At 43.5% G+C, this 23,392-nt stretch overlaps 2 protein-coding genes across 2 annotated transcripts; both read left to right on the forward strand.

Moving 5' to 3' along the window:
- The first annotated feature begins 6,453 nt into the window (after positions 1–6,453).
- On the forward strand, positions 6,454–8,615 carry HOXB6 (homeobox B6). Its single transcript, XM_066340249.1, has 2 exons — positions 6,454–6,885; positions 8,308–8,615. Exons 1-2 carry the CDS (start codon positions 6,489–6,491, stop codon positions 8,565–8,567), a joined length of 657 nt encoding a protein of 218 aa, XP_066196346.1. The 5' UTR covers positions 6,454–6,488; the 3' UTR covers positions 8,568–8,615.
- Positions 8,616–12,102: 3,487 nt separating this feature from the next.
- HOXB5 (homeobox B5) lies at positions 12,103–14,591 on the forward strand. The gene is made up of 2 exons (XM_066340248.1): positions 12,103–13,001; positions 14,319–14,591. Exons 1-2 carry the CDS (start codon positions 12,452–12,454, stop codon positions 14,564–14,566), a joined length of 798 nt encoding a protein of 265 aa, XP_066196345.1. The 5' UTR covers positions 12,103–12,451; the 3' UTR covers positions 14,567–14,591.
- Positions 14,592–23,392: the final 8,801 nt, after the last annotated feature.

The following is a 23,392-nucleotide window of genomic DNA, read 5'->3' on the forward strand; positions in this document are numbered from 1 at the left end:
GAATAAAAAAAAGGGGAAAGGGAATTAAAGGGAATAAAAAAGAGGGAAAAAGGGAATTACAGGGAATAAAAAAAGGAATAAATGGAATTAAAGGGAATATAAAAGGGAATAAAAGGGAATTAAAGGGAATATAAAAGGGAATAACAGCGAATAAAAAAGGGGGAGAAAGAGAATTAAAGGGAATTTTTAAAAGGGGAAAAAAGCGGGGAAAGGGAATTAAAGAGAATATTTTTTAATAGGGAATAAAAGGGGGAATTAAAGGGAATATAAAAGGGAATAAAAGAGAATAAAAGGGAATATAAAAGGGGGAAAAAACGGGAATTAAAGAGAATAAAAAAAGGGGAAAAAGGGGGAAAAGGGAATTAAAGATTTTTTTAAAAAAAAGGGAATAAAAAGGGGAATTAAAAGGGGAATTAAAGGGAATAAAAAGGGGAATTAAAGCTCCCCCGGGAACTCGCCAATTCCCCGCCGTTTGCTGCCATCTACCGTCAGCGGCGGCGGCTCCCGGGAGGTTCCGGGGGGTTCTGGGGGGTTCCGGGGGGTCCCCAAACCCTCAGATCCCCCCCGGGATGTCCCCACCCTGCCCGGGCTGGGAGCGGGACTCTCACCTCCACCTGACACCTGCGAGGTTCTTCCGAAAATCACCGAGAAATCCAAAATTTGGGCAGGTTTGGAGGGTCCCCGGAGGAGTTTTTTTGGTCTAAAATATCCCCCTCCACCCCCCCCAAAAAAAATAAATTTCCAGAATTTCTCGGCCTCGAGTTCTGTGAGGCCGGAGAGGACGGATTTGGGAGTTGATCATTGAAAATATATTAGAAAGGGGGAAAAAACCCCAAATCAAATGATATCAACTGAAATCAAATGATACAAAATGAAATCAAACGGAATAGAATGGGGGAAACGGAATAAAATGGAATAAAATGGAATAAAATGGAATAAAATGGAAGAAAATAGAAGAAAATGGAATAAAATGGAATAAAATGGAATAAAATAGAAGAAAATGGAGTAAAATGGAATAAAATGGAATAAAATAGAATAAAAATGGAATAAATTGGAATAAAATGGAATAAAAATGGAATAAAATAGAATAAAATTGGAATAAAATAGAATAAAAATGGAATAAAATTGGGGGAAAAGCGAATAAAATCGCGGAGGGAAAGGCAAGAAAACGGAATAAAAACGAACTAAAATGAAGTAAAATGAAAGGCAGAGGAGTTTGGTTCCTCTCTGCCTCGGGCCGGGGGGGTCCGGGGGGGTCCGAGGTGGCCGCTGGGGACAGGGGCAGCTCAGGGGTCACTTTTAAGTTACTGTCGCCTCGGCGGGGACAATGCCAGCCTGTTATTTTTAAAAGGTTCCTCTCTCCCTCCCTTCTCGTTTTCTCCTTGTGCCCCGCAGTTTCCTGGCAACTGTTTAGGTCCGGAATAATTTTGGGTTGAGGTTTTGGGATTTTTTTTTTTTTTGTGTTGGTTTTTTGGGGTGTTTTTTTAGCTCCTGGGAGGTTCTGGGATGGCGGAAAAAACTAGGAAAAAAATTTTAAATGAAAAGGGGGAAAATAAATTCAAAGTTTGTGCGGTTTGAGGCGTTCGGAGTTGTAAATCCCGCATCACTCCGGCCTTTTCCCTTTCTCCTGCTTCATTCCCCTTCCCCTGGAATTGTTTCCGCGGAAATATTCGGCTCCTTTAAGTTCCCTCAGTGTCTTCTACTCCCCTCCTCCTTCCTTTTTTTTTTTAAATATTATTTCTCTTTTATTATTATTATTATTATTATTTTCTTGTTAATAATTAGCCGCCCTCTTTAATGGAACAATGGCAGATGATTTTATCGCCGCTGTTCAAAGCTGCCATTAACAAGGTTATTACGCTCCGCACGGGAAGTCAGGTAAATTAAACTTCAATTCGCTGCAAATTAACTTTCAGGCGCTTTTGAGCCGGGCAGAGAGGAGGAATTTTTATTATTTTTTTTTTTTAATTTTAAATTTTTTTTTTTAAACGCCTCCGGGGCTCGTTGTTTTAAAGGCTCCGGGGTTGGTTTCCAAGTTGATTTTGGGTGTGTTCAGGAGCCGCTGCTGGTGGTTTTGTTGTGCCTGGATTCCAAGAATAAGGAGGGGTTTTTTTGGTGATTTTTTTTTTTCCAGCCTTTTCCCTGTTCGCTCCTGGCTTGATTTTATGGCCGCAATAATTCCCCCGGCGAGGGGAGAAACCCCCGCTGCGTTCTCACTTCAGAAGGAGCGGGAATTCCAATTCCCCGTGAAAAAAAATAAAAAAGAGGAAAGTAAAAAAAAAAAAAAAAAGAGGGGAAAAAAAAAAGGAAAAAAAAAAAAAGAGGAAAAAAAAGTGGGGGAAAAAAGGGAAAAAAAAGAGAAAAAAAAAGGGGAAAAAAAACAGTTTTCATTTTTTTTTTAATATATATTGGAACCAACTGCGCTGAACTTTTTCTCCCTGAGCACAAACCGCGCTCTGTTCCTGAAATATTTGGGTGTTATTTTAATCCCCTCCTCGTCCCTCCTGCTCTGCTGGGGCTGCTGGCCAGGAAACCACCAAAAAACCAAAAAAAAAAAACCCAAAAAAATCCCCAAAGAACTTGTCCAATCCCTTAAATCCTTCCCTTTATCTTTATTTGTGCCCTGACGCCGGAGCGATGTCTGTCAGGAGCCCGAGAAAAGCGCAGTTTAATCTGTAATTGCTCCTTCTGCTGCCTCCTCGCTTTATTGCCCCTTCTCCGCACATCCCCAGCCCGGAGTGGGAATTTTTGGGGGTTTTTTTTGGGGTTTTTTGGGGTTTTTTTGGGGTTTTTTTGGAGGAGACAAAGCCAAAAATCTGATTAAAACCAGCCCTCAAATTTCCCCCGGTTTTAACTTTCCTGGTTACTGAGGGAGCTGCTGGAAAAGACCGAGAAATCCAAAAAAAAATTATATTTATTGGTCTCAAATTTCCGCGGGACTGGAGGCGGCTGAGACGACGATGGGGGAAATTTTAATTTCAATTTAAAACCTTCGGATTTGAGGGGGGAATGGAAACCACCCTGGAGCAGGAGGCTCAGTTCGGGGAGATTTAGTGCGCTTTGAGCCCTCGCCTCGGATTTAAATGTATCAGAGGTGGCGAATCAATTACAGCGCGGGCCTGACCCTCAGGAAGATGAAAACTATGACAGGCTTTGGGTTGGGTTTTTTTTGGGGAGGTTTTTTGGGGTTTTTTTTCTCACTTTGGGAATCAATTTTAGCTTTTTTTTTTTTTTTTCTTTTTTTTTTTTTTTTTTTCTTTTTTTTTTTTTTCCCCTCCGTCGGTGAAGGGGGTCGAGCTCGCGAGAGGAAAGATATTTTTAATTAATCTATTTATCGTGATTATTTCAGGGATGGCAGCAACGCCCAATTAGCGAGCGGCCCGCTTCAAATGAGTGCGGGTTTAATTTCCCTTTTAAAAGGCAGACGGTCCAAACTCTGCAAAGAGCCTGTTCCCACCACAAATTGTTATAACGAGCAAGATTTTTTCCCCTTTTTTCTAATTATTTTTTAATTTTTTTGCTCTTTCCCCAACTATTTCGAGGGATTTATTAGCACAGCAATCCCGCCAGGAGCGGCGGAAAAAAAAAAAAAAAAACACGAGGGCAAACATTTATTTTAATTTATTTTATTTTTTTTAACCCCGGCAGATCGTGTTGTTCCTATCAGCACATCCCCATCTCTCTCTGCCCTCCAAAAAAAAAATTTCCTCGCAGGGGCTGCTGGCGCCTGATAATTTTTTTTACAGAGGCACTAAAATTGCGTAACTCCAGGACGGGATGAAATGCTCTGCTGCTGCCGAGCTGCTCTGCCTCTTCGCACAGCTTTTTTTTCCCTTTTTTTCCTCATTTTTCTCCTTTTTCCCCCTATTTTTCCCCTCTTTCTTCTCTACTCATCGTTCCTCTCTCCTTTTTTAAGCTTTTTTTTTCTTCCCTTTTTAATTTTTTTTAAATTTTTTTTCACTCTTTTTTAGGTTGTTTTCCCTTTCCTTTCCTTTCTATAACATATTTAAATTTTTTTTTTTTAAATTTCATTTTTTCCCCACCTTTTGGCCAGTTCGGCTCCGTTCCTCCCACCACCCAAAAAAAAAAAAAAAAAAAAAAAAAAAGAAAAAAAAAAGAAAAAAAAAAAAAAAATGTGGGGGAAACTCTGCAAGAACAAATCGAAGAGATTATCATCAGGCAGGGGCGGGAGGTGAAGGGGAGGCGGATGGAAAACCACTTCCTCCGCCTGTTATTTCCTTGAATTCTCCGAGTTACATCGATGTTTCATCGCGGCCGTGCCACGGAACAATCTTTGGCCTCTTGGCTGCTGTAAACAAGGCGTTGAAAATAAATTACCGGGTAATAAGATGCCGCTTTTTTTTTTTTTTTTTTTTTGTTCCGAGGCACTCGAAGCTCTGGCAGCTCCGGCCAGAGCAGGGAAATGTGGGATTTGAAATTTGTGGCGCACACAATTCACAGATTTTTTCGAGGTATTTCGGCTCCCCGCTCCCCTGACAGACAGATGGTGACAAAAATCGGACAGGAAACGAGCCCTTGATAAAACGCTGTTAGTGGGGGTGGTGCTGGGGTTAATTTAGGTGGATTTGCTTTTCCTTTTAAAAAAAAATTCTTTTTCTTTGAATGGGTTTTTTTTTTTTTTTTTTTTTTTATTTATTTATTTTTTTATTTTTGGCGGTGATTTTCCTCTGCTTTGATTTTGATTATTTTTTTTCCCCCTTGAAAAACCTCCTCAAAACGATAAAAGAGGCGAGAAAATCTTCGATTCCCCACCTTGAGCCAGCTCGGAGCTCTGGGCGGGGGGGATGCGCAGGTAGAGCCAAGAGAGGAAATCCGGGAGAGGATTTCCCAAAAAAAAAGGCCAAAAATTAAATTAAATTAAATTTAAAAACCCCAAAGCCAAGCGGAGCTTTCAGAATAACGAGGTGTCACCCTTTGAGAGGGCTTTAATCGGAATAAAATCGGTATTTTATGGGCTCGAAGGGGGGCACAGGGAGCCTCCAGCACCGTCACAGCGGCGGCTCCGCTCCCCTGGAACCGGCCGGGGTCGGTCCCCATCGATAAATTCCGCGTTTCCCCCTCATCCAGGACTCGTCTTTGGCCAGAAAAGGTCGGGCGTGGGGCTGGGATTAACAAAAAAACGCAAGAGGGCACAATGCGGTGCCGGCCACCGGAGGGGAGAGCGAGGTTTGGCCAAGGCAGGACGGAAATATTGCGATTTTTTTGGGGTTTTTTGGTGTTTTTTCCCCCCCAATTTATGTCCCGAAATGCCGAGAAAAAGTGTAAAGATGCGATGCGGCGGAGAGCAGAGCGAATTTGGGGCTGGGGTTTTGCTGAGCGGGGAGTGTTAATTAAATTGGGGCGGTAATTAACGCGGCGCGGAGCGAACCAAGTTGTCAAAAAGCGATTTCTCCTCACGGAGCCCGACCCGAGCGCGGCGCGGCTGTGGACTCTCCTCCTTTTAACAAACTTCTGACCGAAAAAACACCCCCCCAAAACTTTTCATTTCACCTTTCTCGCCCCTTTTTTCCCCCCACCTCATTTCATCCAACTCCTGGCGGAGCGCTCGGACATTCCTCACACGCGAAGGGTTCAAGTTTGACCAACGCGAGTAATTAACTTTTTTTTTTGTTGTTTTCCCCTCTTTTTTTTTTTTTTTTTTTTCCTTTTCCTTCCCTCTCTCCGATCACCTCCATCGGGTGGGGTGTTTTTAATTATTATTATTATTATTATTTCTGGGTGTAAATATAAAGATTTAGGCGCTGGCAGCGCCGTGGGGCTCCGGGGGGTGGAGGAAGAAGAGGAGGAGGAGGAGGAACGAGGTGGGGGAAACACGTTTATTTATCGCTGAAGCTCTCAGCTCGCCGCCAGCAGGTTTCTTGGGGCAGATATTATCTATTTGGTTAAGGGGGTGCCTTTCTGTTGTTTAAGAGGGAGGGGAGGAGGGGGGCACGGTTTGTTCCTGGGGGTCCCTGGTGCAATCCCGGCTCCTCACGGGTGCTATTTTGCAACCTCAGGCGCCTGCTATTGGTCAGCCCGTGATCAGATGGTTGTATTTCCTTGTGTCCCTCGCTGGCACCACGCCATCTCCCTTCAGCTAAAAACCCAATCTCCGATATACCACTAATAGCTAAACCACTCGGACTATAAAACACAACAAATCATAAAAGGCCGGGCAAAAAAAAAAAAAAAAAAAAAAAAAATTAACTTTAAAAAAAAAAAAAAAAAAAATAACAACCCAACAACAACAACCCCAAACAAAACAAAACCAAAGCGGGACGGCAGCAACACCACCACCACCACCACCACGGCCGCCACCACCAACCACCACCACCACCAAAAATAACCACCAACAAACCAACCCGACAGCGACCCCCGACCCAAACCGGGGAGGGGGTGAATTTTTTTTTTTTTTTCCTCTCTCCTCTTTCTCTCTCTCTCTCTGTCTGTCTCTCTGTGTCTCTCTCCGTGTGCGCGTCTCCTTTCCGATGAGTTCTTATTTTGTCAACTCGACCTTCCCGGTGAGCCTGGCGCCGGGACAGGAACCTTTTTTGGGACAACTGCCGCTCTACCCTTCTGGCTACGCGGATCCTCTGCGCCACTACCCCGCCACCTACGGAACCAACGCTCAGGACAAGAGCTACACCTCTTCTGCTTATTACCAACAAAACCCCGCGGCTTTCGGCGGCCGAGGCTCTTCTTGTGACTACGGAGGTTTTTTCCGAGAGAAGGATCCTCCGTGCGCCCCTCCCGGTCTGGATGAGGCGCCTTTCGAAACGCGCAAAGCGGATTGCGCTCAGAGCAAAAGCGCCTTCGGAGAGAGCGAAGAGCAAAAGTGTTCCGCGCCCGTTTATCCTTGGATGCAGCGGATGAACTCTTGCAATAGTGAGTTGATTCTTTTAAAAAGAAATAAATGCCGTCCGTTTTTATCTCCTCCCCCCATCCCGATTCTTATTTGTTCGCGGCGGGGAGAGAGAGAGAGAGTGAGAGTGAGAGAGAGAGAGCCAGGGATGCAGGAGGAAGGTTCTGGCTTTTTTTTTTTTTTTTAGAGCCCCAAACTTCCAGCGGGTTGGAAAAAAAAACAAAACAAAACAAAACAACTTGGGAGATGTGAGAGGCTCGAAACGCGCTCCAAAACTTCCGAGGTTTTCTCTCCCCGCCTTAAGCTGGGAACTTTTAAACCCCAAAACTTTAATTTTTTTACCTCCCCTCCCTGTCTGTTTACCCCTCTCTTTGTTTTTTGGGGTTTTTTTGGGGTTTTTTTTTTTGCCACATTCCTGTTTGCGTGTCACTCAGCCACGGCGATTTGTCTCTGTCGCTGCCCCACACGCGCAGGGCAGGAGATATCTTCTCTAAATCAGATCTGGATGACTTTACACACACAGCCCCAGCCTCACCCCCACACGCTGCTCCCTCTCCCTCTCTCTCTCTCCTTTTCCCCGAGTTAAATGATATTTAAAAAAAAAAAAAAAAAAAAAGTGTTTAAACGCTTTGCCCGGAGACGGTTGCATTTTTAATGCCGCTCGCACTTAATGAAAAGTCTGCCCGGGGAGGATTTTTCCTGTTTTTTTTTTTTCCCCCCCTTACCCCACCTCTGTGTGATCTATGACTTCTTGAAGTGCTGTTTCCTCACTCAGAATTGCGACAGCAATAATAACAAGAAGAACAGTAATAATAATAATAATTAAAAAAAAAAGAGAAGATAAGTTAAGGGGGAAAGAAAAAATAATAATAATAATAAAAAACCTCCCCTCCGCTCTGCCTCGGCCGCGTTTAGAGATGCATTTGATGCCTTTTAAGTTCCAAATTGATGTCCATTAGCGCTGGGGCGGGGGGGGGACACATGAAGTGTTGTGTCCTGTTTAATGCGGGCTCGGGGCAGATCGATTCACTTCATTATTGCTTAAACGGCGCGATCTATTAAGGGCTGTGGCGGAAAGGAGCGCGGGGCAGGGCAGCGAAAGGAGGGGCAGCTTCGGGACAACACCTTGCCATCCCTCATCCCCCAAGAAGATGGATCTCGCCCTGTCTCTCTCTCTCTCTCTCTCTCTCTCTCTCTTATTTTTTGCCCGCAGCGCTCCTGGTTCATCCTGGAGCTGCCCCTAAAAAATTTAGGATGGAGCCATCCTCCCCCCCACCAAAATAAAAAAATAAAATCATCCTCGGCCTTCCCTTCCTTTTCCCCATTCAGCTCTTTTATTTTCCTTTATTTTTTTATTTTTTTCCCCCGGTTGTTTCCTATTTTTTGGTGATTTTTTGGGGGGTTTAATCATATTTTTTTGCCCTCCTCCCTCGCGGGTGTCGCAGGTTCTTCCTTCGGGCCCAGCGGTCGCCGAGGCCGCCAGACCTACACCAGGTACCAGACCTTGGAGCTGGAGAAGGAATTTCACTTCAATCGCTACCTGACGAGGAGGAGGCGCATCGAGATCGCGCATTCGCTGTGTCTCACCGAGCGCCAGATCAAAATCTGGTTCCAGAACCGCCGCATGAAGTGGAAAAAAGAGAACAAACTGCTCAACTCCTCGCAGCTCAGCGCCGAGGAGGAGGAGGAGAAAGCGGCCGAGTGAAGGCGCATTAAAAAAAAAAAAAGAAAAAATTAAAAATTAAAAAAAAAAAGAAAAAAAGGGGGAAAAAAGAAAAAAAAAAAAAAAAAGAGGGGGGTGGGGGAGGGAAATTTAAAAGTGTGTCATTTAAAAGGAGCGGAAAAAAAAAAAGGGACCAGAAAATGACAAAAAAAAAAAAATTAAATTTAGGAAGGGAGGGAGTGTGAGAGGATGAGGATGAGGAGGATGAGGATGAAGATGAGGATGAGGATGAAGATGAGGATGAGGGGGCTGTGCGCTGCCTGTCAGGGACAAACCCTCGGCCACAAAGTTTGGGCCAACAACGTCCCCGAACTCCAATTCCCAAGGATTTGGTCCAAAAACAACAACAACAACAAAAAAAGAACCCACAAACACACAAAAATCCGGCTCCTAATCGCTTTTTGAATATTTTTTTCCCCTCCCTTTTATTCCCTCTTCATCCCCTCCCTACACACGAAATGGAATAATATTAATATTAATAATAATAATAATTAAAAAGCGAACAGATGGAAAGAGAGAGAGAGAGAAAAAAAAAAAAGGAGGGAAAGAAAAGGAAAGAGAAAAAAAAAAAAGGGGGAAAAAAAAAAAAAAAAAATTAAAAAAAGGACTCCTAGCCGTGTTTCTACCCTTGGTGTCACTGTTAGTAATCTGCTAACTCTTGTATTTAATGGAAGTGCTGCAATATATGTCATTTGGGGTGTTTATTGTCCTAAGTTTGTAAAAATGTCTCATGCACGGTTGATATAAGTTGGGGTTGTTTTTTTTTTTTAATTTTCCCTTTTAATTTTTTTTCCCCTCCTTTGGTAAATTAATCAAACTCCGGGGTTCTTTGTAATTAGTTTTTGGGGTGGGGGGGTTGTGATTTTTTCTTTTTTTTTTTTGGCCTTTTTTTTTTTTAATTTTAAAAAGCAAAAAATATCTACTGAAAGAACGAGTACTACCTACAAGGCTAAAAAAAAAAATTAAAAATAAAAAAAAAAAAGCGGGGGAAAAAAAAAAGAAAAAAAGAAGCAACAACGACAGAAAGTTCTATTTTATTAATTTTTTTGTACGTGTTGTGGTTTTTGGAGTTTGTCTTAGGTATGACCATGGAATTCTCTAATAAAAGCCAAGTCTTCGATCTCACCCCCCTCCCCTGTCATTATTGGCGCTGCGTTCAGGGGGATTTTGCCCTTTTTCCGGGCGGATTCTTGAGGAGCAGAGAGTTGAAAAGGAGATTTTATTCTATTTTATTCTATTTTATTCTATTTTATTCTATTTTATTCTATTCTATTTTTTTTTTTTGCTCCCCTCTGAGTGGCCACGTCTCCTAAAGTTACAGTGGACAGATATATCTGATTTCCACTCCTTTTTATCTTTATTTTTTATATATATATTTTTATATATATTAATTTTTATCTTGATTTTTATCTTTATTTTTTATCTGTATTTTTATCTTTATTTTTTATTTTTATTTTTATTTTTATTTTTATTTTTATTTGAATCTGAAGTGGAAGCCCTTTCACCCAGAGCATTTCCTGGCTGACATTTCTGCCTTTAGCTCCTCTCTCTCTCTTTCTCTCTCTCTCTCTTTTTTATTTATTTTTTATTGTTACAGTACAAAGAGTTATGAGGGAACGCCGGCCCATCTCCGTAATAAATCAAGGAAACGGGCAAAAACTGCGCTCTCATTTATCCACCGGAGATACCCAACATTTGCCCGGCATCTTTCAAACATCTGCTCCTTTGCTCCTCGCCCTCGAATCAAAGCGAAAATGTGGCCAAAAAAAAAAAAAAAAAAAAATTATTAAAAAAATTTCCCAGATTTCCAGGAGTTTTACCCCGGAAATAAAAATAAATTAAAAAAAAAAAATATCAGCGCCGTTTAAAGTGGGAGATGAGGGGAAAAAAAAAAAAGGCATAAAAATTCTGAATGGAGCTGTTTGGAGAGGAAAGAATTTTATTTTCTCCAGTGGCTCCTTGGCTTGGGGAAGGTTTTGTGCTCCTCCCTGCTAAAAATCCAACTTTTCCCTGCGTTTAGAGGGGGAATGGAATGAAAGAATGAAAGAATGAAAAAGGAGAGGCTTTTTTTGGTATTTTTTTTTTTTTTTACTTTTCCTTGCCTTTAGAGGGGGAATGGAATGAAAGAATGAAAGAAGAATGAAAGAAGAATGAAAGAATGAAAGAAGAATGAAAAGAGAAGCTTTTTTTGGTATTTTTTTTTTTTATCTGCTGGAGGTTTGCGACTGGAAACTCGACCGATTTTGGGGAAAAAAAAAAAAATAAAAAAGGGTGAGGAGGGAACAGAGGGAACATCTCGTGCCTCTTTATCCCCAGCAGAACCCCCCCCTCAGAGCCACGAGCCGCGTTTTAATGTCCGTCACTTTTAAAATCAATTCAGGCAGAAGCTTCACAGCTGTAGGGACATTTACTGTTATTGCCACGCTTTTCATTGCCCGTAATTATTATAATTATATGTCACTTTCAATATGGCCCGTAATTCCCGACGAGTTGCAGGCAGAGAGCACGAAATTCCTCAAGTGCCTTGGAAGGAAAAGAGAAAAAAAAAAATAAAAGAAAAAAAAAGGAAAAAAAGAAGGAAATACAAGAAAAAAAAAAAAAGAAAATGAAAAGGAGAGAGAGAAAAAAGAGAAGGAGGAGAGAGGAAAGAGAAGAAGGAAAGTAACGCCTAAAAGATAAAAAAAAGCTCTTTCCCAACGTTTTCCCCAAGCTCGGAGCGCTTTTGCTCCCCGATTTTCCTTCGCAGGTCAACAGAGGGGAAGGAAAAAAACCCACAAGGCTCCGAGTGGAAATGCTCAAGGACAGGAACACCCTGAAAAGGGACGCTGCCAACTCTTCCCCCGGCCGGATTCGGCCTCTCTTTTTTCCTTTCTCCCACCCATTTTTTTTTTTTTTTTCTTTCCAAGGTGGATTTTTTTGGTTTTTTATTATGATTTTTATCCCCGTTCCAGAATGAAGGTGCGAGCTCCTGGCTGGATGCAAGAGAAGCGAAGGCACCTCGATTTTCCCGGCGGAACAAGCGCGGAGAAACCACCAGCATCTCCCAAAAAAAAAACCACCAAAAAAAAATGAACCCGCAGCTTTTCGTCAACCACTTTTCCAACTCCGGACACCCCCCAAAAAAAACCTTTCACCTCAAAACTTCTGCAGAACAAACGCAGGACGCGCCGCGCCCTCCCCTCGCGCTCCCAGCGCCGGCTGGTTTATTTTTTTAAAGAAAAAAAAAATCCCAAAAAGCCAAAAAAAACCACTAAAAAACACTAAAAAAATATAAAAAAATTACAAAAAAATACAAAAAACCCACCAAAAATACAAAAAAAAATTTAAAAATAATAATAAAAAAGAGAAAGAAAGAAAAAAGAAAAAGGCAGGTGAAACCTAACAGAAACGAAACGGGGGTGAAGAAGAAGAGCAAAAAAAAAAAATTTTTTTTTTTTTTTTTTTGGTGGAGGAATGGATGTCGGATGATGTCACCCCCCCCCCGTCCCCCAAAATCATTAAGGCGAGGATTAATTAAGGGCGGTGACTGTGCGCGGCCGGCAGGTGGCGCGCTCCGCCCGGGCGGGGGCCGATGGCGGCGGCGGATTTGGGGGGCGACTTTGGGCCTAAAACCGGCTCCGCTCTCGTCATTATTTGTAACCATAGAGCATGAATTACCTCTTGAGGTCATCGCTGAGAATTTACGACTGGTCAACAAAAGCACGTGACGCCCAAACGCGCCCCCCACCCTCCCCCCATATTTGGCCGCGTACATAGCAAAAACGAAGTACAGTGCGTTGCTATAATTCATTAATACATCATAAATCGTCAAGCACGGGGGTTATAACGACCACGAGCCACAAATCAAGCCCTCCAAAATAACCCAAATGAGCTCTTACTTTGTAAACTCGTTCTCAGGGCGCTACCCAAATGGCCCCGACTATCAGTTACTAAATTATGGGACCGGCAGTTCCATGAACGGTTCTTACAGAGATTCAAGCACCATGCATTCCAGCTCTTATGGCTACAACTACAATGGGATGGACCTTAGCATCAACCGCTCAGCCTCCTCCAGTCACTTTGGGGCTGTGGGCGAGAGCTCCCGCGGTTTCCCTTCTCCAGCTCAAGAGAGCAGGTTTAGACAGGCGGCCAGCTGCTCCTTATCTTCTCCCGACTCCCTGCCCTGCTCCAACAGCGAGAGCCACGGCGGCAACAAACCCGCCCCGTCCCCCTCCGAGCCGGCTCCTTCTGCCGCCGCCACCACTAATTTCACAGAACTAGACGAGACCAGCGCGTCCTCGGGAGCCGACGAGGGCACTCCAATAAGCAGCAGCATCCCCCGAGCGCAGGCAGAGCCCATCGCGACCTCCACGGCGGCCACAGAAGGGCAGGCACCTCAGATATTCCCTTGGATGAGGAAACTTCACATTAGCCATGGTACAGCTACTTCTCTGTGTGTGTCTCTCTCTCTCTCTCCTTCCTCTCTCTCTCCTTTTTTTTTTTTTTTTTTTTTTTTTTTTGGACTCGCCGCTGTTTATTTTTACCGCACAACCTCCTCCACCTCTCGTTCCTCTCCTTTGCTTTTCTTTTTTTTCTCTCCTGTTTATTTCTGGGTTTGTTTTTTTTTTTCCCCTCTTTTTCTTCCTCTTTTTTTATTTTTTTTTTTCCTCTCTCCCTCCCCAGCCTCACTCTCTCTTTTTTTTTTTTTTTTTCCCCCTCCTCTCTCTCTCTCCTTCCTTTTATTCCGCGGAGGCGCTTTGATCAGAATCGCAGCTATTTATTGCTTTTGTATTTCTCGCTCTAAAGCTGCCTCTGGCGCCTGGAAAAGGGGAGAGGGGAGGGGGTAAAAAAAAAAAAATAATAATCTCTGCGTGCGTGTGTTTGTGGGGGGCGATTTTTATTTCCCATTTCGCTCCCCTCGCCGCCGAACCGGCGCTTTCTGTTATTGCTGTTATTATTATTTTAAGCTCTTGCGGATGGTGGGAGAAAGGTAATTTAAAAATCGAGGCCGGGAGAGTGTTCCTTGGGGTGAGCTGGGGGGGTTGGAGAGGGAAGAATTGACCATTAAAATGGCATTATAGGCACAGATGGGGCTCGCAGCCTTGTGTCCTGCCCTTGATTCCCTGCGTTTATTCCTGACAATTCCGCCCTTGACAAACCCCCCGAAACCACCGGGAGATACACGGGGAGAAAAAAAAAAAGAAGAGTCACCCCCTCTGTAATTTCCCTGCTCGCTCAATTCCCGGTTTTTCTGCTGGAGGAAAAAAAATAATAAAAATTAAAAAAAAAAAAAAAAAAAAGAGAGAGAGAGAGAGGCACCAAAACCTGCCCAAAGCCCCGGGAACACCCAGGAGGGACAGAGAGAGAGAGAGGAAAAAAAAATCAAAGAGCAGAGATTTTCCCAGAGCTCTCTTTCCCCGGTTAAATTATGGATCTCCAGTGGGGAATGTCGGCTCCGGTGGGGGGATTTCCACGTGTGAGGTGGGGGGCTGGGAGCAAAAATAAAAAGGCAGAGAGAGAAGAGGAGGGGGGAGCTGATATTTGGGGTGGGGGGGGACACAGATATTTAACCTCGGGGTTAACCAAAAAAAAAACAAAAAAAAAAAAAAAAAAAAAAAAAAAAAAAAAGGCGCGAAAAACAGCCTTAAAATTATATCTTAAAGATATATATATATATTAAAAAATAATAAAAAAAAGAATGATGGGAGCAGAAGGAGGCAAACGCAAACCCCCGCTGTTGTCCGTGTTAAACAGACATGACTGGACCAGACGGGAAGAGGGCGAGGACAGCGTACACTCGCTACCAGACCCTGGAGTTGGAAAAGGAATTCCACTTCAATAGATATCTCACCCGCAGGAGGAGAATAGAGATCGCTCACGCTCTCTGCCTCTCCGAGCGCCAGATCAAAATCTGGTTCCAGAACCGACGGATGAAGTGGAAGAAGGATAATAAACTGAAAAGCATGAGCTTGGCCTCGGCGGGCAGCGCCTTTCAGCCCTGAAAACCTCCAGCATCGACCAGCAGCAGCAGGAGGAGGGGGAAAAATAAAATCAAAAATAAAATAAAATATAAAAGGAGAAGATGTTGATGATGATGATGAAGAAGAAGAGGAGACGGGCGAGAGAGAAAAATAAATTAAATAATAATAATAATAACAAGCAACAAGAAAAAAAAAAAAAAAAAAAAAAAAGGAAGAAATAATATTAATAAAAAAAAACAGAAGAAAAAAACCCCCGAGTGAATGATAAAAGAAATCAGCTCCGTAGTTTCCGAGTACTGTACAGTGAGGCACCTTCTGTTCGGCATGTGGTGGATTTATCCCAAAAAAAACCACAAAAAACCTCCCCCTAACTCCTGTTGGTACCGTTATCCCGGGACTGAGCTCGTGTCGTGCTTCTCTTTTGGAGGTTGTTTTTTTTGTTTTGTTTTGTTTTGTTTTGTTTTTTTAAAAAAATATTAATTAAATTTTATTTCCAGATGCTCCTCCTGCTCTCGTTGTTCTTCTAAATGTCTGTGTCCTTGTGCTCTCTTGGTGCTTTCTGCAAAGCTGGCATGTGTTCCGTGAGCCCTTTGAATGTTATAACTTATTTATAAAAACCCAGGACGGATACGGCTGTTTGTTTAGTTGTTGGGATTTTTTTTTTTCTTTTTTCTTTCTCCCTCTCACCCCCTCTATTTTATTTTATTTTTTTTTTCCCCCGAGTTTTGGGTGAGTTCTTCTCTGCCTAAGCGGGGGGAAAAAAAAATTAAAAAAAAAAAAATAAAATCGGGGGTTCCTGCACTACAGTCGCAGAAAAAAATGATTTAAAAAAAAAAGGTCTTAAAACAACAAAAAATGGAAAAAAAATAGAAAAAGGAAAAAAAAAAAAAAAAAAAAGATAAAAAAGCAGCAGCTCTTGTATCTTTCTGTCTTAAAATTGTCCAGTCTGTGTTTTAGTCCAAACTCCAGGCCAGGATATTTCTAATCCCAGCCTAATTCCGAGGCGTACTCTTAGACGTGGGTGAACTTCACTATTATTAAAAATTACAATAATAATCAGAAAAAAATAATAATTAAAAAGCGAAAAAAAAGGAGAAAAAAGAAGTATAAAAGCGGAGACCGAGGCCGGAGTGCTCTGATGTCTGTAAATATTTAGGAATATTTCTGCCGTGAGTAATAGCCGGGTCGTAGTGGGCAGAGTGAATGCGGTGTTCTGTGTAAAAATGGCATCTGTCATGTCTAGCAGCCGGGTAGTTCTTTGCCAAGAAGCTTTTTGTATTTGTTTGTAGCTTTACTCGAAGTCAAATAAACGTTTTTTTTCCCTCCCTCCCGGACTCACCAAGGCTCTCAGTCGCCTTTTTAAACCCACGCACGAAATTGTCAAATTCGCGAGGTGACTCAGTCTCTTCTGGAAAGTATCACCCCCCTCAAAAAAAAAAAAAAAAAATTCCCTCAAATGTCCAAAATCTGGCCCCAAAATCCCGCCTGGGATCCAAACGCGCTCCGTCGCCCCCAAAACCGCCCGGATTCACCCCAAAATCCCGCAGCCAAAAGAGGGTCTGGCTCCTCTAAATCACACCAACAGCGCTCCCGAGCCTTTTTTGGGGGGTTTGTTCTCCCCCTTGGGCGGGTTCCCCGAAATTCTGCTCGGCCAGAAAGGAAAATAAATAACAAACCACCCAAAATTGTATTTTAAAAATCACATTTTAAACGCGAGAGGTACCAAAGCCAAGTCCCCAAAGCTGAGCTCTGGGGGATCCCAAAGCCCAGGATTTGCTCCTGCAGGATCCTAAAGCAGACATTTCCGAGCCAAATCTGAGCTCAGGAGCATCCCAGAGCTCAGGGTTTGTTCTGGCAGATCCTAAAGCAGAAATCCCCGAGCCAAAGCCGAGCTCAGGAGCATCCCAGAGCTCAGGGTTTGTTCTGGCAGATCCTAAAGCAGAAATTTCCCAGAGAAATCTCAGCTCAGGAGGATCCCAGAGCCCAGGATTTGTTCTGGCAGATCCTAAAGCAGAAATCCCCCAACCAAAGCTGAGCCCAGGGTTCACTCCAGGAGGATCCTAAAGCAGAAAACTCTGAGCTAAATCCGAGCTCAGGAGGATCCCAGAGCCCAGAATTTGTCCTGGCAGATCCTAAAGCAGAAATCCCCCAGCCAAAGCCGAGCTCAGGAGCATCCCAGAGCCCAGGGTTCGCTCCAGGAGGATCCTAAACCAGAAATTTCCGAGCTAAATCTGAGCTCAGGAGCATCCCAGAGCTCAGGATTTGCTCCTGCAGGATCCTAAAGCAGAAATCCCCGAGCCAAAGCCGAGCTCAGGAGGATCCCAGAGCCCAGGATTCACTCCAGGAGCATCCTAAAGCAGAAATTTCCGAGCTAAATCTGAGCCCAGGATTTGTTCTGGCACATCCTAAAGCAGAAATCCCCGAGCCAAATCTGAGCCCAGGATTTGTTCTGGCAGATCCTAAAGCAGAAATCCCCGAGCCAAATCTGAGCCCAGGATTTGTTCTGACAGATCCTAAAGCAGAAATCCCCGAGCCAAAGCCGAGCTCAGGGTTTGCTCCAGGATGATCCTAAAGCAGAAATCCCCGAGCCAAAGCCGAGCTCAGGATTTGTTCTGACAGATCCTAAAGCAGAAATCCCGGAGCCAAAGCCGAGCTCAGGATTTGTTCTGACAGATCCTAAAGCAGAAATCCCGGAGCCAAAGCCGAGCTCAGGATTTGCTCCAGGAGGATCCTAAAGCAGAAATCCCCGGGCTAAATCTGAGCCCAGGATTTGTTCTGACAGATCCTAAAGCAGAAATCCCGGAGCCAAAGCCGAGCTCAGGGTTTGCTCCAGGAGGATCCTAAAGCAGAAATCCCCGAGCCAAAGCCGAGCTCAGGATTTGTTCTGACAGATCCTAAAGCAGAAATCCCGGAGCCAAAGCCGAGCTCAGCTGCTCCTGGGCCGATCTGAACCTCTCCAGTCTCTCCCTGGCCGTGGAAATCGCGAGCGCTGCCCACCGCGCCGAGCCGCCCGGACTTTGCACACAAATTTGGCCACTCGATTGCCGCGGGGAAAAGGGTAAAAAAAAGGGCCGAGAAAAGCTCGGGGTAAAGCCGAGTTCAGCGCGACGCCTCCGCCGCCCTCCACAGCGGAAAAAGTCGGAGCTCGGAACTTACCAAACTTAATCTGTCCCACTGTTTAGGCACTTCTTAAGTGATTTTGAGAGGGATGTGAAGTGGACTGTCAGATCCCAAACCATTTGCTCGCCTTCCCTTTGGTAATAATTTTTTTTTCTTGCATTTTTTTTTTTCTTTTTCTTTTTTTTTTTCCTATTTAATTAATTTAATTTTTTTTTTAAACCGATAGCAAACTCTATACCAAAAAAAGTAAAAGGGGGTATGACATTTAGATGTCAAATGGATAGGGGGTTTTATCTCGAAGTTAGATCGTAAAAATCGCCCAGACCTCAGACAGATACCCCTCACTGGCTCTCAAAAGTCACGTGAGGTCCATAAAGTTAGTTTTATGGTTTTGGGGAGTTGACAATGTACAATATATTTCACATTCTCGAGAATGTTAAGTGACACTTTAACTGCTCGCTTTGGCTTGTAAGGGGCAGCGGTGGGTGAGCGCTTTTCCAGATGAGAGATAAACCCTCGCGATTCAGGCCGTTTGGGGTTTTTTTAAAAAATCTTTTTCGGGTTTTCAGTGCAGGAGCGCGGTGCTCAGAGTAACTCCTGAAATATTCTCTGCTTTAAAAAAAAAAAAAACCAACCAAAAAAATCCCCCCCAAAAACCAACCAAAAAAAAAAAAAAAACCCCAAAAAACCCCAACAAAACCCAAACCAAACCCAACAGACCAAAAAATTCTATTTGATGGGAAGCAAAGAGGAGGTTGGATTTCTCCCCGAGCTTTAATTCTGATTTTTAAGAGGTTTCAGAGCTGAGCTGGAGTTATTTCCACTCCAGGCCCGTCAGGGAACTTGGTGTGGGAGCAGGGAAAAAAAAAAAAACAACAACAACAACCAAAAAACCAAAATAAAAGGTGAGAGAAAAGGGGGAAAATTCATTTCCCGAGCCCGTGGTGGCCTTGCCGAGGGCCGTGGGGACTCCAGGCCAAGTTTGGGGCTGTCCCCGTGCCCTGGGGAGGTGACTCCAGGGGACGTTTGTGCTCGAGGCCGGCCCGAGGTTATTTTGCATTTCAATCCCCTCCTCGGCGCTCTCTCACCTTCGCCTTTCAGCCCTTTTTCACCTGCTCGCCACAGGAAAAAAAAAATCAGATTTTTTAAATGATTTTTTTTGTTTGTTTTTCCTCTCCACCTGAGGCTGGCTGCTTTGCTTGTTTGGGTTTGGTGCTGGGGGTTATTTTTGGTTGGTTTTTTGGGGTTTATTTTTGTGGGTTTTTTTTTGGTTGGTTTTTTTGTTGTTGTTTTTTTGGGGTTTTTTTTGGCCTCTGGGCTATTTTTTTTCCTTTCCTCTTCCTTTTTTTCTTTTTTTTTTCTTTTTTCTTTTTTTTCCCCTTTTTTAATCTTTTTACACCATTTTTTCAGCCTTTTTCTCGCTTCTCTCACCATCTTTTTTTTTTTTTTTAATTTTTTTTTTTTAATATTTTTTTTCTTCCCTCGTCTTGGGTTTCCTCTCTCCTCCCTTCCCCTCCTCCTCAGACATTTAATAGGATCGAGTGTCCTCACATTTCCTCGCCCCGTCCCCGCCATCTGGAGACACTGAATGACCACTCTTGTGTCTCCTGAGCGCCTTGAAGTGCTACAGAAAAATAATCACGGGAGCTGCTGCTGCTGCATCTGGAGCCTCTAAACCTCCCCCAGCCTCATATTTTCACCTCTCCAAAAAGGGCGATTTTCCAAGAGAAAATTCGGGAAAAATAAACGAGAGGAGTTTGGGTTGGGCCGGGCAGGTGACGCCTGCAAAAATGGGGTGGAAAGAGCAAAAAAAAAAAAGAAAAAACTCCCAAAATCTGAGTTTGGAGAGGAGTTTGTGAGGTTTTGGGGGTTGTTTTTAGGGGGGGTTTTGTTTTAAGAGTTGTCACGTCTGTAGGGGATTCTTCCTTCGCACCTGACCCGGCTCCTCCCAACCTCCAAAAATCAAATTAAACTGAAAACCTCCGCTCGGTTCCTACAATTTCCTACAACTTCACTTTTCTTTTTTTTATTTTATTTTTTTTCCTTTAATTTTTAAATTTTCTTTCCCTTTTTCTTTCTCACCTTTCTTGACCCTCAGCCCACATTTGGTGGACACATGTCCGTCTTTATTTTTATTATTTTTTTCCCCTTTTTTTTCCCCTCCCCATGAGCAGACTGTCCCCCCACCTTTGGCACATTTTGAGGATTGTTTTTCCTGCTCCACGTGGCCTCTGAACATTTTTGCCCTCCTCAGCTGAACTCGGGGCTGACTTGACCCACCTCCTCTCCCCAAATTTTGGACATTTTGTGACCTCTCCCCTCACGGCTTTTGGCAGATAATAAAAATATTGATGGTGGGGTGTTGGAGGCGGTTGGTGTTTTAAGGGGGGTTTGGCCTTAAAATGGAGTTTTTAGCCCCAAATTTGGATGTGGGCTGGTGTTGGGGTGGGATCAGACTCGTTCCTCACCCTCCTCGTCCCTTCTGGAGACCAGAAATTATTTATTTGATGGCCTCAAATCCGAGTTGTTTTGGGCAAAGGGAAGTGGCTTGGGTGTGTGTTTGGGATGTGCCTGGACCCTCTCAAAAATCCCTGGTGTTCCCAAAATTCCTGCGCCTTTTTATCCATAAATTATCCCTCCATCCATCCATCCATTGCTCCATCCATCCATCCATCCCAAAAATTCCATTTTTTATGGATATTCCCAGCCAAACTTTCCTCCCAAAACCATTCCCACCACAGGAGCTGCGAATTCGAGTTGATTTTCGGTTTTTAACATTTGAACCCGTCTTGCCTGATCTGTCTCTGCGGCAAATTTGGGCTTTCCAGGGAGGGTAAAAAGCCAATTTTGGGATTTGTCAATGGGGTTTTTAGTTACGGGTTTGGGGTTTTAGTGGAGTTTTTCCAATGGGGTTTTTGGGTGAGGGTTTTGGCTGTTGGGATTTTTCAGCGGGTTTTCAGCTGTGGGATTTTCAGTGGAGTTTTTGGCTATTGGGATTTTTCAGTGGATGTTTATCTGTGGGATTTCCCAGTGGAGTTTTGGCTATTGGGATTTTTCTGTGGATTTTTAGCTGTTGGGATTTCCAGGTGGAGTTTTGGCTATTGGGATTTTTCTGTGGATTTTTATCTATGGGATTTCCAGGTGGAGTTCTTGGCTGTTGGAATTTCTGGGTGAATTTTTAGCCATGGGATCTTTCAGCGGCGCATTTCAATGGGGTTTTTGGCTATTGAGATTTCCCAGTGGGTTTTTAGCTGTGGGATTTTCAGTGGAGTTTTTGGCTATTGGGATTTCCCAGTGGATGTTCATCTGTGCGATTTTTCCGTGGATTTTTAGCTATTAGGACTTCCTGATGGAGTTTTTAGCCATAGGATCTTTCAGTGGAGCATTTCAGTGGGGTTTTTAGCTATTGGGATTTCCCAGGTGAGCTATGCGATTTCTCGGTGGAGTTTTGGCTATTAGGATTTTTTTCAGTGGAGTTCTTCAATGGAGTTTTGGGCTATTTGGGTTCCCAGGTGGATGTTTATCTGTGGGATTTCCCAGTGGAGTTTTGGCTATTGGGATTTTCCCGGTGGATGTTTATCTATGGGATTTTTCAATGGAGCATTTCAGTGGGGTTTTTGGCTATTGGGATTCCCCAGTGGATGTTTATCTGTGGGATTTCCCAGTGGATTTTTGGCTGTTGGGATTTTTCTGTGGATTTTTAGCCATGGGATTTTTCAGTGGGGCATTTCAATGGGGTTTTTGGCTATTGGGATTCCCCAGTGGATTTTTAGCTATGGGATTTCTCGGTGGAGTTTTGGCTATTGGGATTTCCAGGTGGAGTTTTTGCCTGTTGGGATTTCCCATTGGATTTTTGGCCATGGCATCTTTCAGTGGAGCATTTCAGTGGGGTTTTGGCTATTGGGATTCCCTAGTAGAGGTTTATCTGTGGGATTTCCCAGTGGATTTTTAGCTGTTGGGATTTCGAGGTGGAGTTTTGTCTATTGGAATTTCCAGCTGGATTTTTAGCTGTGGGATCTTCCAGTGGCGCATTTCAATGGGGTTTTTGTATATTGGGATTTCCTAGTGGATTGTTAGCTATGGGATTTCCTAGTGGAGTTTTTGGCTCTTGGGATTCCCCAGTGGATGTTTATCTGTGGGATTTCCCAGTGCAGTTTTGGCATTTGGAATTTCCGAGTGGATTTTTAGCCGTGGGATCTTTCAGTGGAGCATTTCAATGGGGTTTTCAGCTATTGGGATTTCCCAGTGGAGTTTTAGCCGTGGGATTTCCCATTGGATTTTTAGCCATGGGATCTTTCAGTGGAGCATTTCAATGGGGTTTTCAGCTATTGGGATTTTTCAGTGGATATTTATCTGTGGGATCTCCCAGTTGAGTTTTTAGCTATGCGATTTCTCGGTGGAGTTTTGGCTATTGGGATTTTTTTCAGTGGAGCATTTCAATGAAGTTTTGGGCTATTGGGATTCCCCAGTGGATGTTTATCTGTGGGATTTCCCAGTGGAGTTTTTGCCTGTTGGGATTTCCCATTGGATTTTTAGCCATGGGATCTTTCAGTGGCGCATTTCAGTGGGGTTTTTGGCTATTGGGATTTCCTGATGGATTGTTAGCTATGGGATTTCCTAGTGGAGTTTTTGGCTATTGGGATTTTTCAGTGGATATTTATCTGTGGGATCTCCCAGTTGAGTTTTTAGCTATGCGATTTCTCGGTGGAGTTTTGGCTATTGGGATTTTTTTCAGTGGAGTTTTTCAATGAAGTTTTTGGCTATTGGGATTCCCCAGTGGATGTTTATCTGTGGGATTTCCCAGTGGAGTTTTTGCCTGTTGGGATTTCGAGGTGGAGTTTTGTCTATTGGAATTTCCAGCTGGATTTTTAGCCATGGGATCTTTCAGTGGCGCATTTCAATGGGGTTTTTGTATATTGGGATTTCCTAGTGGATTGTTAGCTATGGGATTTCCTAGTGGAGTTTTTGGCTCTTGGGATTCCCTAGTGGATGTTTATCTGTGCAATTTTTCGGTAGATTTTTGGCTGTTGGGATTTTCCAGTGGGTTTTTAGCCGTGGGATCTTTCAGTGGAGCATTTCAATGAGGTTTTTGGCTACTGGGATTTCCCAGTGGATGTTTATCTGTGGGATTTTTCTGTGGAATTCATCTGTGGGATTTTTCTGTGGAATTCAGCTGTGGGATTTTTTTCAGTGGAGCTTTTCAGTGGGGTTTTCAGCTATTGGGATTTCCCAGTGGATATTTATCTGTGGGATTTTTCAGTGGGATTTTTTAGCCATGGGATTTTCCAGGGGAGCATTTCAGTGGGGGTTTTTAGCTATTGGGATTTCCCGGTGGATTTTTAACTATTGGGATCTTTCAGAGGAGCATTTCAGTGGGGTTTTCACTATCAAGATTCCCCGGTGGAGTTTTTATCCACGGGACAAGGATAAAAATCCTCGTTGAGGGTGACAACAGCTCCCACCCCCACCCCTGCTCACAGGGCAACAGGAATTTTAAATTTTAACCTCACCCTCCTTCCCACCCATCCCAGGAGCTCTGATTTCCACCTGCAGCAATTTGGGAGGTGAAGGAGGAGCATTTGCGAGGAGGTTTTTTTGTTTTGTTTTTTTTTTTTTTCAGGGGGGAGGGTTTTTTCTTTCAACAAGTTGCGTTTTTAGGGGATTATTTAGAGCTTTTTTTTTGGTGGTTATTTTTTGTTTTTCTTGCCCGGCCAAAAACCCTCCCTC

The sequence above is a fragment of the Sylvia atricapilla genome, unplaced genomic scaffold, assembly GCF_009819655.1.
Source record: "Sylvia atricapilla isolate bSylAtr1 unplaced genomic scaffold, bSylAtr1.pri scaffold_166_arrow_ctg1, whole genome shotgun sequence".
NCBI classification, from domain to species: Eukaryota; Metazoa; Chordata; class Aves; order Passeriformes; family Sylviidae; genus Sylvia; species Sylvia atricapilla.

What these genes read in the sequence shown, in the direction of transcription:
- HOXB6 (XM_066340249.1), top strand. Translation starts at nt 6,489, where the DNA reads ATGAGTTCTTATTTTGTCAACTCGACCTTCCCGGTGAGCCTGGCGCCG. An exon ending in GCGGATGAACTCTTGCAATA is followed by an intron (nt 6,886 to 8,307) that starts GTGAGTTGATTC and finishes CGGGTGTCGCAG; the next exon opens with GTTCTTCCTTCGGGCCCAGC.
- HOXB5 (XM_066340248.1), top strand. Translation starts at nt 12,452, where the DNA reads ATGAGCTCTTACTTTGTAAACTCGTTCTCAGGGCGCTACCCAAATGGC. An exon ending in GAAACTTCACATTAGCCATG is followed by an intron (nt 13,002 to 14,318) that starts GTACAGCTACTT and finishes CGTGTTAAACAG; the next exon opens with ACATGACTGGACCAGACGGG.